The 13,379-nt window shown below is 52.5% G+C and overlaps 1 protein-coding gene across 2 annotated transcripts in view; it reads right to left on the bottom strand.

Moving 5' to 3' along the window:
• The window catches only part of Slc43a1 (solute carrier family 43 member 1), a 28,393-nt gene that overhangs the window by 5,572 nt on the left and 9,442 nt on the right, over window positions 1-13,379 (bottom strand). For both annotated transcript variants that reach the window (XM_076569823.1, XM_006989650.4), the window contains 9 exons: window positions 8,807-8,984; window positions 8,668-8,723; window positions 8,463-8,539; window positions 5,790-5,882; window positions 4,043-4,176; window positions 2,914-3,092; window positions 1,668-1,814; window positions 1,497-1,532; window positions 1,200-1,353 (listed from right to left, as the gene is read on the bottom strand). In XM_076569823.1, the coding sequence (XP_076425938.1) occupies window positions 1,200-1,353; window positions 1,497-1,532; window positions 1,668-1,814; window positions 2,914-3,092; window positions 4,043-4,176; window positions 5,790-5,882; window positions 8,463-8,539; window positions 8,668-8,723; window positions 8,807-8,984 (1,054 nt within the window). The remainder of the gene's footprint in view (window positions 1-1,199; window positions 1,354-1,496; window positions 1,533-1,667; window positions 1,815-2,913; window positions 3,093-4,042; window positions 4,177-5,789; window positions 5,883-8,462; window positions 8,540-8,667; window positions 8,724-8,806; window positions 8,985-13,379) is intronic.

Raw genomic sequence — 13,379 nt, 5'->3', positions numbered from 1 at the left:
TTCTTCTAGTCCCCCTCTCCCACATTCTCAGGACAGAAAAAAAAGGAGTCCTGAGTTCAAGATCCAATTTCAGTCTCCTGCCAGCCAGAGGCCCAAGGTAACTCCGGGCCTTCCTCTGCTCCACCAGGCTCACTCTGTGACCATAGACTATGACAGATTGATAGCAGTTGCTACTAAGACTGTATTATAAAAGACACAACATGGGCCGTGGTAGCGCATGCCTTTAATCCCAGCACTCGGGAGGCAGAGCCAGGTGGATCTCTGTGAGTTCGAGGCCAGTCTGGGCTACAGAGTGAGTTCCAGGAAAGGCGCAAAGCTACACAGAGAAACCCTGTCTCAAAACAGAAAAAAAATCATAGAAGACACAACAGCTCCTATCTTCACCTCTCCCGTCTCCCAGAACGCTTCCTGTCAGGAAGCCATCTGCCATATGCAAAGTAGCCCTCACAGAGGCCACACTGGCAGGCCCTGAACTCCACGCTCAGTCACACAGGCAAAGCTGGGAAGCAGCTCTCACTCAGGCAGTCCTTCATATGGCCCAGCTGTGGCAGGAGGAGGGAACACAACCTGAGGAGAAACCCCAGGTCAGACCCATCCAGCGAAGGCACTCCCAGACCCCCTCCCCGCAGCAGCTGTGTGGAATAGTCAACATTTGCTGTCTGGAGACAGGGCAATGCATCTCAGAGCAAGAGACAGCTGATAAGCCAGTCTTCCCTTTTCCTAGCCGTTGTCTTAGAACAGGGTCTCACTCTGGAGCCAAAGCAGGCGGAGTACGATGATGTCGCCCAGGCTGGCCTCAAACTCATAGCAACCTCCCCACCTCAGCCTCCTGCTTGGACGACAGGCATGAAGTCTCCAAGCTCAGGTAAGCTTAGGAGTCTATGCTTTACGACACCTGGCTTAGGAGCCGGCTGTGTGGTTATTTAGTGGTACAACCCAGGTCTCGGCTTCTTCCTCTGTCAAGGCCATCATGAACTCACCTCATAGAGGTGCTCTGGGACGCAAATGATACAAAGTGCCCAGTGTACAGCCAGCCCTCAACTATAGGTACTGCCTCCTCTAGCCTGTTTCCCTATCTGTAAAACCGGGAAGTGCTTTCTCAGACCTCTTAGGAGAACGAAGTGAGATGCTCTACACACAAACATGGAGGGAACGTAAACTCTCGTCGGGGCTCCCGTCAGCACCACCCTGTGGGTCACCTGGTATCTCCAAAGGAGGCCCTCTCACTCAGGGCGCGCTCAGTTGGGTCATCCACGCAGTCTTTGATGCGCCAGTCCATGATGTAGCCAATGAGGGGGCAGGTGAGGAGACAAAGTAGCTGCATGACTCCAAAGACGGAGGAGTAGAACTCCACTGGGCAGGAACAGAACTGGGGTCAGGATGCCAGCAGCTCGGTGGACACGGCCACCCACCCCCAGCAGAGGAAGACAGTCAGGGTGAGCCCCGCCCAAAGAAGGGAACAGGTCAGAGTAAGTACGGGCCAGGGATCTGCCTACCTGTCTCTTGCACCTTTTGTCTCTGTTCATGGTTCTCTGTGGGTAGAGACGAGACACGGTGAAGGGGCGCAGAGCCAGATGACCCTCCAGTCCCATCCTTCACCCCCCCACCCACGCACACCGCCTGCCCTCCCCCCCACACACACACACAGGGTTTCCCAAGAGCCTCACCGTATTCCCGGCCACCAGTCACAAGGAACTCCAGCATCTTGTTCATGGCAGCCATGTAGAACATGACCCGCAGCTGGGTCATGCCCATGGTGACGAGGCTCCACAGGAAAATGGGGGAGCAGAGGCTCTTGCGAAAGGGGACAGACGCTGGGGAGACAGTGAGTGGGAGGTCAGGCCCCCCCAGACCTTCGATCTCCCAGCTCCTGTGGGTCTAGTGGTGCTAAGACGGTAACTGTGTGGCTCCAGAGAGGCACGTGTCTCTTCGGAGACAAAAGGTGCAGGTGCACCATCCTCCTCAAGCGCCTGCCAGGCTCTGTGACAGCCTCCACAGCACCTTGTCAGGTGACCTCTAGTGGCTGCCTGTGTTCGTGTGTTAGCAACACCTATGAAGCAGCTGCTGGGGCCACATCCGTGACAAGCTTTATCTTACCAAACCTAATTCTGCAGCAGCCCCCCTCCCTTTTTTGAGACCGGCTTTCCCACATTTCACAGGCGAGGAAACAGCTGCTCAGGCAGACAAATGGCTTGCCTGAGCTCACAGGGCTAAAACGGCAGGGGGACCCGCCTCGGGCTCCTGCTCTTAACCATCCTCCGATGAGGATGACCGGCGGGGGATCATGGTAGGACTGGGCCCATTTTGCACCATATGAGACAGCTTGTTTTGCCCATCGAGTCTTCCGGTCCTCATCACTAACCTCCCTGTCGGGTGATGGTTTAAAAGATGAGGAAGGCGAGGGTGAGGACCCATGATAATGTCACACAAGTAAAGCAGGACTCCAACTCGCACCTTCCCACTCCAAAGCCGGTGCTCCCATCAAGTAACTGAGTCCCCCGGAGGGAGCTAAGGTATGTTTGGGAAGTGAACTTCAGGTTCATGCGTATCTCCACCTACGGCCAGCAGGGGGCGTAAGTGGGCCAGACATTAAAAGGCGCCGCCTGCGCGAGCTCTCTGACTGGGCTGTGCCCGATGCAACAGGCGGGGAGACTGATGACAGGTGGGTGGGGAGCAAAGAATCAGCTGCCTCCCAGGTCAGGAGATTCGCCCTGTGCTGGAAGCTCCTCCCTCCTACATCGGAAGGATGCAGCAGGGTACCTCTGAATCTGAGTTTCCCAGATCTCACTGAGCTGTGATTTCCACACCCACAACATCCACAGAGGGTGTTGTGAAGAGTAAGGAGGGATGAGAATGTACCCTACCTGGCCCGCCCCCCACAAACACACACCAGGCTTGGAACCAGACACTCACTCTCCTGATGTTTTTCTGAAGTACCAGAGACATCCTGGGATGAAATAAAGGTATCAGTCCCCTCCTCCAGGCTGGGGGCCTTCTGACTCAGCCGCTGGCCCACGATGGTTACATGGGTGTAGAAGCGGTCACCTGTGACCTTATGGTCCAAGGCTAACCCAATGAGTTTGATCTTCTTCCTGCCAACAGTCAGAACAGAGCACAGTTGTGCCGAGCTGAACTTCAACCTCTAGGCACCATCCCAGCCTGTCCGAGGACGCTGAGCACCCTTTATCTAGCACAGACATCCCTAGGAATACGCTTCCTATTGCCACCCCCATCTCTCCGGCTCAGAACCTGGCTTGGGCACCTGCTTACACAGATACTCAGTAAATGAAGGGCAGATGAGGGCTTTTCTCTCGGTCTACTTTCATGGAGGAGGTGGTGTAACTTCCTCCCATCCAGACTTCGCCTCCCCTCTTTCCAGTGCTAGGACCTTCAGCCAGTCAGTTTGTCGTTAATGGAGTTAATATCAGCAGCTACATCGTACACACGTGCAGCTACTTGGGGGTGGGGACAGTGCGTGGCAGATAGGAGGTACTCAATGAACGTCACCGACGTGACTGCTCCCCCACGTGCTAGATTTTGCAGCACCTAGCTGTTTGCTGTTGACTAACCGAAGTGGGGCTGGAAAAGGCTGGCGTTCAGGCTGCCCCACCCCCACCCCCAAAAGCAGTGTGCTGAACTGGCAGCTTGGCGGCTTCTTGTTTGGTCCATGTGACATTTAACGCTATTTCGGGGGTGGTGGTGGTAAGGTCTCCTACCCTGGCCTTCTCCTCCAAAGCCAGAGAGAATCTTGCCCTTAATAATAAAGCACATGCTGACTACCACCTGTGTGCCAGCCCTACTATTTAAGAAAAATACACCCGTGAGCAGGTGGCTCAGGTGTAAAAGCAGAGCTGAGAAGTCTGAGGCCATTTGCAAAACTGAATTCCAAATCCAGGTCTAAGGCTAAAGCTGATTCTGTCAATGACACCATCAAGAGGCCTGGCCTCCGCCCTGTACAGCAGGGGGCAGGGGGCGGGGGCAGGGGGCGGGGGCAGGGGGAGGGATCTGCTTCATACTCCAACCTCCTCTCCCAGCCTCTCACGTGTAATCCACTTCCTCGGGGGCAGGGAAGGCTTCTGCAGGCCAGTTGAGAGCACAGTTCAGAAAGATAAGACAGGCCAGGCCCGACCAAGTGAACATGATGACCATGAAGGATACTCCAGCATCGTAGATCAGCTGTCGGGGAAGGACAGGCCATGGAGGAAGCCAGTTTGCTCGGGCCCCACAAAGGCAGAACCCTTGGAGGACCGGGGCCTCCAAGGTCCCTCCCATCCCAATCCGTATACCCAATTTGCAGGTGGAGAAACCAAAGCCAGACATTAAAAGTCAGACCCAGAAGGCCTGCCCTGCCGCTCCATCCCTTCCTGTACCCAAGCTCCACTGAAGGAGTGTGGAGTCATTCTCACAAAGTACCGAAGGTACCTGCCACTCTCTCAACATGCCTAGAAAATCTCACTATTGCTTTGGACAGGAATGCCAGCTTTTGCCTATGACTCCTTAAAAATGCTCATTTACACACACACACACACACACACACACACACACACACACACACGTTTCATATCATATGTACGGGGAAATGAATGCTCTGGGTTCAGCCTTCCCCTCGATAGCACATTTCCTCTTGGAGAGGCAACCCCAACCTGAGAAGCCTTATCTCACAGCTCCCAAATGCACACAAGCGCACCTGGTGCAGGGAGGTGGGGTAATCCGGCAAAGTTCTAATCCCAAAACAAAAAGGTTCTGAACTGACTGGGATCTAGTACAAATGCGACCGCCCCTCTGATTAGAGAACTGTCTCCAATTGTTCTCCCTGGCAGCCTCCGACTGAGAGCTCTGGTCACTGTGTAGGAGAAACCTCTGCTCTTGCAGGAACTTGGGCCTTGGGCTCCTCCTTCTGAGGGCAAGACAAAGCTTCAATAAACAGCACCCGTTCAGCATGTAGAGGTAACATAGTACTCCTCAAGCTTACCCACTCCAAACTCCTTCAGAGAAGGTGGGCGAAAATGCCCACAAAACTAACAAAAGAACTTCTCAAGGTCCACCCTGAAGAACGAGGGCAGGATCCCGAGGCAAGAGTGCTTGGATGGACTACTTGACGGAGGAGGAAGCAGGGTCCTCCAGCCGGCCTCAAGCTTAAAGCTCAGGCCACCAGCTCCCAGGCCCATCAGGCTGGCCTGACCAGGATCTACTCTGGCATCGACTTGCTTTGTGACCTTAGATCAGGTTCCTCGGCTTCTCTGGCAGGGAGATACAGCCCAACTATCTGGCCTTCTGGACTTAAAAGCACCACTCACCCTGCCCCAGTGACACCAACTCTGGTGTCAAGGCAAAAAGACAGCTCAGGGGACTAGGGAAGTGTTTCAGCGGATAGAGTTTGGACCTCCATCACACACGTCAGGGAAGAGTGTGGCAGCACAATTCTGCAACCCGTTGTGGGCTGTGGTGTGGAGACACACGGACCCCGGAGGACTTACTGGCCTGCTAGTCTAGCCAAAACTGTACGCTCTTTATTCATTGAGAAAATAAGACAGAGAGCAAGAGTTGACCCATGTCAACTTCTGGCTGCCACATGCACAAGCATGTGAGTCCAACTGTAACACATACACACACACACACACACACCACACACACACACACACCACACACACACACACACACCACACACACGCACACACACCACACACACACACACACACACACACACACACACACGCACACACACGCACACACGCACGCACAGTGTCAAAAAGAAAAAAGACAACCCAGCCCCACCGAGGTTTCCATACCTTGATTCCAGGGAATGTGATGGCGGAAGATGCGTAGGAACCAATCATGAGCGCCATGAAAGTGGAGCGCAAGTTTCCAAACATGTTGGGCAGCTGAGGGAAAAAAAAAAAAAAAGCAACTCTTTTGAGCTAGTGATATGCTGACATCACCCTGGGCTCCCCTGTCTCAGAACTCCATAGGAAAGCTCGGAGGCTCCAGCCTGGCACTTCTAGAAGTGAACTCCAGGAATGGCGGCCCCAGGAGACCCACAGAAAAGTCCCCAGGGAAAACCCACACTGGGAAGGGCATTCATTCTGATCCCCTCCAACATACTTCCAATGTACTTGGGCACCTAAACTGGGCACCAGAAATATCCCTAGAGGGAAATTCTAACTTTGTCTCATCCCAGGATTGCCCCAGGGATTTTGTTCAGTGACACCTGTGGATAAACCCCCAGAGCAGGTGTTAAGAAACCCTGATCTGGGGGCAGGAGAGCTCACGGAGGTTCAAATCCCAGCTCCCACACATTGCTCATAACTGTCTATAATTCCAGTTCCGGGGGATCTGATAGCCTCTTCTGGCCTCTGAGGGCACCAGGTCCACACATGATGCAATGACATGCGTGCAGACGAAACATATATGGGACATAAATATAAACACTGATGTAGTCCAACTTATTTCTAAAATGAAAACAAAACTGAAGCTGTGAAGGAAAGAGGAGCACCTAAATTCACAGCCCTAAAGACGTCCTCCCTGTTCTGGCCCCCTCAAGGCTGTGTCCATGGATGACCCTGCAACACAAAAGTGACCGATAATCCTCTCTGTGGCCCCAATACCACAGCCTGCAGGTTCTGCTTAACCTGGATAAGTCATGGAGAGAGCAGAAAGGTAAGGATGAAGCGGAGGTAGTTCTGATAACCAAAGCAGGCCCAGAATGCCCACCAGCAATGAGTTAACTGATGGTCATGTGTTCTGTGCACTAACAGTGTGCCTGGCCCTCAGAGAAAGGGCAGGCGAAATCCTCCTCCCAATGCTTTGTGTACCTCCTCCCTTAATCCCTCTGCCTTCCAGGGTTAGGAGATAACACAGCTGGATAGGACCTTAGATGTCATGCAGAGGCCACAAGAACAGAGGCTCAGTAAAAAGACCTCAAATAGCGATGAGGAGTCAAGTATTTAAACAGGAAAGGGAGTTGCCATTGACCCCAAGGGAATACAGTTGGTAAGGCCAAGCCGACTTCCATTCGAACAGAGGTTTCACTAGAGTCCTCTATCTGCCATGCACCCTGCCAATGATACCAGGGGAGGATGCCAGGACTTAGGTCCCTGTCCTTCAAGGGTCGAAGAGGTTCAGCCTAGCACTGCCAGGAGCTAACCACAGGCTCACCCAGGAGGCAGCCTATTGGCCGTAGTTAGCGCCCACTGGCGGTCTGAAATAGCGAAGGTCAGGGGCCGGGCTAACAAGTGGTGGGGCGGGGCGGGGCAGGCGCCCGGCCACACCATTGGCTGGAGATGAGGCGATGACCGCAGAGGAGCGCAGACTGGCTGGCCCTTCAATCCCCTCTACTACCCCAGGGCAGGGTCCAGGTCAAGCCTCCTACTCCAGTCCCAGAAGAGATTTCGGAGGCCTGAGCCAATTTGCACAGCGGGAAGAGATTGCCGCACAGAGGGGTGGATCGGAAGGGATCAGCTTCCTTGAAAGTTGTGAAATGTCCCCAGCTGCAGTTAAATTAGGCAGCTGCTGGGATGAGAAATTCGGCCAAAACATCCAATTTGGCCGCATCAGAGATAAACAACCAGAAATGGCCCAACAGGAACTTTCCTTTCCCACCCCCACCCTGCTAAACTTTTAACCCGCGTACCCACAGACGTCCATAAACATATACAGTAAAACAAACTTACACGGGTACGTAAGAGGTTGAGTCACACGGAAAGGTTAGGTTTCTGGGTCAAAAATAGTTAACTATTGATAAATTCACAAGGGTGCAATCTCGCAAATGCATTTTCCACTCAAGTCCTTACACACACACACACACACACACACACCACTCTGATGTGGTAAAAGGTCCACATGGCCAAGCTGCTCCTTCACCCTCACAGCCACTTTACCCAGATGAGTTTCCTTCCCAGGAGTTATGACTGCTGACATGATTTATTAGCTTGCTTGCTTATTGGGTTTTCTGTTCCACCCCTCCCTAGTCCCCATATAGAAGCTCCTGGAAGATGAGGACATAGTCCTGTTTGTACTGTAGGCTTCGTGCGGGAACAGAGCTGAGCTGACATTCACAGGCTCAGTACACACACACAAAGTCTCACCCACGCACAGCTCCATGCCTACCGTTAGCTCGCACCTGCACAGTTTCACACACACACAGGCACTTGATCTGGGCTACTCATCATTCTCTTGCTCGATTCTAGTTATTTTTATTCATGGGTATGAGTGTGATCCTGTGTGTGCCATGTGTGCAGTCCCCTCCGAGGCCAGAAGAGGGTGTCAGTTTCTCTGGTGCTCCAGTTATAGGTAGTTGTGAGCTGTAGGACTTGGGGGGTGGGGGGTGACCATACTCCAGTCCTCTGGAAGAACAGCAAACGTTCTTAACTGCTGAGCCATCTCTCCAGCCCTCCTCACTCACTCCTAACCCCACCCACGCCCAGGTGTCTGGATGGCTGCCGGGACAAGTCCATCATACTCACCGTAAGCGAGGTAAACGTCAGGCAGATGCCAGCAAACCCATTCAAAGAGAGTGCCAGGAATATCAGTGGAGACAGAACTGGGAAGAGAGAGAAGGACAGATGAGGTCAATTGTGGAGCCATGGGAGTCCACAGGCAGGAGCTGGGGTCAGAGGTCGCCTTCATCCTGCCCATTCTAGAGAAGGCACATGAGGGCAGAGGGCTCACCTTCAGTGTCCCAGGACGCCAAGGCCATGAGAGTGCAGGACGCCGCAAAGCAGGCACTGTAAGGACACAGACCTGTTAGCCTCCCATCCCCTGCATCGTCTTCCGGGCCCTGCATGTCCCCACAATCTAGGCACCTCACCTGCCCACCAGGCGCAGAGGCCGGGGCCCAAAGCGATCCATGAGAATCCCCAGAGGCAGTGTGGTAGCGCTCAGCAGGAAGGAGCCAATGGTGAAGCCCAGATTGAGCATCTCGTCCTGCTGGTCACAGCTTGGCCACTGGTGCTGCTTATCTTGGGTGGTGTTGGTCCTGTTCTCAGCTGAAGAGGGAAAGGGAAGGGCTCAGCACGGGCAACAGAAACAGGAAGACAGCCTGACCGGGAGGTCCTGCCTTCCAATTCAGGCCTCTGACTTGAACCAACCAGGTGTCCCCGAAGGTAATGTGGAGTCCTATATGCTCTGGCCGGGGTGGAGAAAGAGCTCATGAGTGACAGCAATGAGCATCTGGCCCTGAGGGACGCACATACTTTCTCAATCTGAGGCTTCACCTAGCTCAGTTGAGAAAGTGGACATCGAAGACTGGACCACGTTGTCACAGTCACTGGGGAGCACAGTGGGGAACAATCGAGAGGCACAGTCAGTGGCTGGTTCCTTAATGTATGCAACAAACAGGAATGCACATAAAAGACAGAGGAAGCTTCTCGATAAATACATTCTGATAATCACAGCTAGTGCTGTTTAGCATTTACTATTCAGCATTTACCTACGTTCCAGGCACCGCTCTGCACAGACCCTCTAAGTCACAAGCCCCCAAGAGTCCATTAACCAAACATCCCACCCCACACATAATGACACCAAAGCGTTGCCTTCCAGGGCCCGTCAGCTGCGAACTTGGGAGTTGAGACAAGCAAAGGGCCAGTCAAGGGGACAGAAGGTGACTTGACTTAACTCTGTACATTGAGCCATGAGGTGGCTGCCTCTAAACTGTTTCTGGGTAGTGCCAGGGGAAAACAGGGTACTGCCTAAGGGACAGCCCAAACAGGGTCTCCATTCCCACCGCCCACCTGACGAACTCTGGAGTCTTGGCCAGGGAAACTCCCTCAGCCCGTGCCTCAAGCCCCTGGGCTGTTAACAAGGGCAGAGAATGAGCAGCCTCAGCTGCAGACAGAGAGGAGACTTCTGCACTGAGCCTGGCCCCGGGGGAAAGGGCTGAGGCACACTCAAGAGCTCTTGAAATAGCCCGCCCACAGTGGGGCTGAGCACAGACCCACACGATCGCGCCCTAAGACTGGAAGGCCAAAGGCTCGGGACAGCGAACAAACGGATGCTGATTTAAAGAGGGAGGCGTGCTGTGGGACCTCAGCTGGACATGGTGCTCTGCAACCATGAATGCCATTCCAGCCCTCAGGAGGTGGACACAGGAGGATTGCCTTGAAGACCGCCAGAGCTACATAGTGAGTTCCAGGCCAGCCTAAGCTATGTGTGAGAATCTGGAGAGAGAGAGAGAGAGAGAGAGAGAGAGAGAGAGAGAGAGAGAGAGAGAGAATCATTAACTAAAAATACAAAGTTAGTGTGTTCTGTGACGAGAACAGAGGGATACGGTTGTGCCTGGGTGCTGGGAAAGAGGGTGGCCATTGACCCTGACCTCAAGTACCCTCAAACTTGCCAAAGGACCTACAGGTAGCACAAGGTAATGAGATCCGTGTGTTAACATAAAAAGAACATAAAGATCGGTCAGATCATAAGAGCAAGCTATCAAAAAAGGAACTGCCTTGGGCGGTACCAGCTACCTTGGGAAGTTAGGGAAATGGCTAAGGCACCTGGAGGAAGGCCTTAGCAGGTTAGACTACTCAGCCTTTGAGTCCATGCTAACCCTCTTACTTAGCTGTCTTTATCATCACCATCCATTTCTCCACTGGGTTTGTCCACATGGGTTTATCCTACACCTGATTACTGGACATTTGCTGTATGCCAGCATTGTGTTGGAGCAGTGGGTAAAGAAAGAAGAAACAGAGGGACAAGTCAGACCAAAGGCCACAAACAGGCAACCACCACGGATTCTCTCTCTACCCATGTTTTGCTAGGCTGCCAGTAAACCGGGTTGAGAGTTGCATTAAATAAAAATCCAGATTTCTAGTTCATTGGAAATTTGGGACCTCAGCTGGACCCGGTGGTATGCAACGGTAGTCCTGGCTACTCAGGAGACGGAGGCAAGATGGCTTGAGCCCAGGAGTTCTGGGCCAACCTGAGCAACATAGTAAAAAGAGAGGGAGAAAGAGAGAGAGAAGAGGGCGGGAGGCAGGGAGAGAAAGTCAGAAAGCTCTAGCCGTTGCTGAAGGTGGCCTCGTCTTGTGCCAGGGCTGTCTGTCCTTCTTGAACAGACATGTCTATCTCCCAGCTCCCAGATGCTGGCTATCTTACACCTGCCCAGCTGGTCTCATTTATTATCACCCTCCTGCCCTTATACAGCAGCTGAATTTGTAGCCCCTGAGTTAGACACTGTCCATGCCTTTAAGTCATTCGTAATCAAATGACAAGTTTCCTCCCAAACAATCCCACTAGCTTGCGGAAAACACCTACTCTGCGCCAGTTGTTCCAAGCCACGTCTCACTTAATCTTCGCATCCACTGCAGATGATGAGGCGCCAAGAAGCAAAAGCATTTGGCCACCCAGCAGCCTACAGTGGCCTCCAATTCAAACTCAAAAGAATTTCCAGAGCCAGTGCAGATTCACCACACCACCCATCCTAGCTGTCCCACAGGCCAGCTTGGAAATGCTCCCAGGTACATTTTAAAGCCAGCAAATATGTGTACTCTGCTCCAGGATCTAGCCCATCGGACTGCTAATGGCCACTCAAGGCCCACTAATATATAAGTTCTTCTGTTTTAATCAATCAACTTCTTGTGGATTCAATATGAGCTAGCTCCTGAAGCCTGATCACTCTGAGGGGCTGGTTAAAGAACTTGCATCCAGAGAGACATGCCCAAGCCCCAGGCCAAGCTCCAGAAGTCCAGTTGAAGAGAGGGAAGAGGGATTCTATAAGCAAGGGGCATCAAGACCATGATGGGAAAACTTACAGATACAGCCGAACCAAGCCATTGGGAACTCATGAACTTTAGACCAACAGCTGTGGAGCCTGCATGGGACCGGACTGGGTCCTCCACATGGGCCAGACAGTTATGTAGCTTGGTCTGTTTGAGGGGCCCCTGACAGTGGGATCAGGATCTATCCCTGGTGCATGAGCTGGCTTTCTGGATCCCATTGCCTATGGTGGGATGCCTTGCACAGCCTTGATGCAGAGGGAGAGACTTGGACCTGCCTCAGATGAATGTGCTGGGCTTTGCTGACTCCCCATGGGAGGCCAGACCTTTTCAGAGGAGGGGGTAGGGGATGGGCTGCGAGGAAAGGCTGAGGGGGAGCTGGAGGAGGGATGGGGGGAATCTGTGGTTGGTATGTGGAATGAATAAAAAATTTCTTAATTAAAAAAAAAAGAGCTTGCATCCAGGAGAGTCACAGCAGAGTAAGTTTTTGGCATCCAACTGTCCCGCTTTCACAGATGGATGCTCCATGCGGGGAGAATGCACTCAGTAAGTGAGCGAGGCTGCTGGGTTGAAAGGGAAAACAAGGTGACTACCACTATATCCCAGCCCTTGTTTGCTCCTTACTACCTGGGTGACCTAGGCACATTACAGTTGGCTGTACACACAGCATGGGCATTCGAAGTGGGGTTAGGTCATATATGGTTTCCGAGGTTTCAGTTAATAGTTATTTGTGCATTAGAAACACGCATGAATGTATATATCTCTTAGGGATATATAAATATATATGTATGTGTACATACAACATCAAACCCAAGGCTACATCACACTTTAAATAACAGTAACTATGGCACACAGAAATGATAAGATTCCAAGGGTGGCTTGTAAATAACCGATCGTGTCTGGGAACCTCTGGGAACGGGGTCATGGTTAAGCAGGCACCTGTAGTCAGAGCCTGGCCTCACTAGCCATGCTGCTGAAACTCCCTGAGGCCTGGCCCACCTTTGAAATGGGGACAGGGACCTGAAACACCTGGATCTGAGGATGGGCTGAGTCCCATACACGCAGAGCAAATTTAAAATGATTCAGTTTTCCTTTTCTCCTAATCCATGTTCACTTCCTCCTGATGTTTTCCTTCCGGTGACATAGCCACACCACCAAAATACCTCAGGACTAAGTTCTAGCTGGTAAAATCTTGTCTAGGGCAGAAGGGAACGTAACGTTGGAGCCAAGTCCTGTGCTCCGTCAGCGATAAGAAGTTTAAAGACAGGTCTGGTGCTGAATGGAATAAAAAGAGTGGTTCCCTCAGAGTGAGACTCCACCCAGCTAATCCTGCAACCTGGGAAAGGAAAGGGCTTGAGGGATCTGATGCCTAAAAAGCATGAAGGAGTGAGGTTTATGCAACTATCATTTAAGGAGGGGGCAGGTTCCAGCCCCAGCAAGCAGCGGAACATGGCCGCCTCAAGCCCATGGTTCAAGAAGGATAGTGGTAGAGGGATTCTGGAATCTTTCTCCTTGCTTAAGGAAAGCCACTGTGGAGGGAAAGAGTCCCTCCATGGAGGCCCAAGAGAGACCATTTTGTGAAGCTGTGAAAGTGAAGCTTGGTTGGTCGGAGACCCCAAGATGTTGAAGATGCCAGAGCCATGGGATGTCTGCCAAAGGGAGCTGCTCGCAGGG

Source organism: Peromyscus maniculatus, chromosome 4 (assembly GCF_049852395.1).
Source record: "Peromyscus maniculatus bairdii isolate BWxNUB_F1_BW_parent chromosome 4, HU_Pman_BW_mat_3.1, whole genome shotgun sequence".
Lineage (NCBI taxonomy): Eukaryota > Metazoa > Chordata > Mammalia > Rodentia > Cricetidae > Peromyscus > Peromyscus maniculatus.
This window is presented reverse-complemented; position numbering and strand designations above follow the sequence as displayed.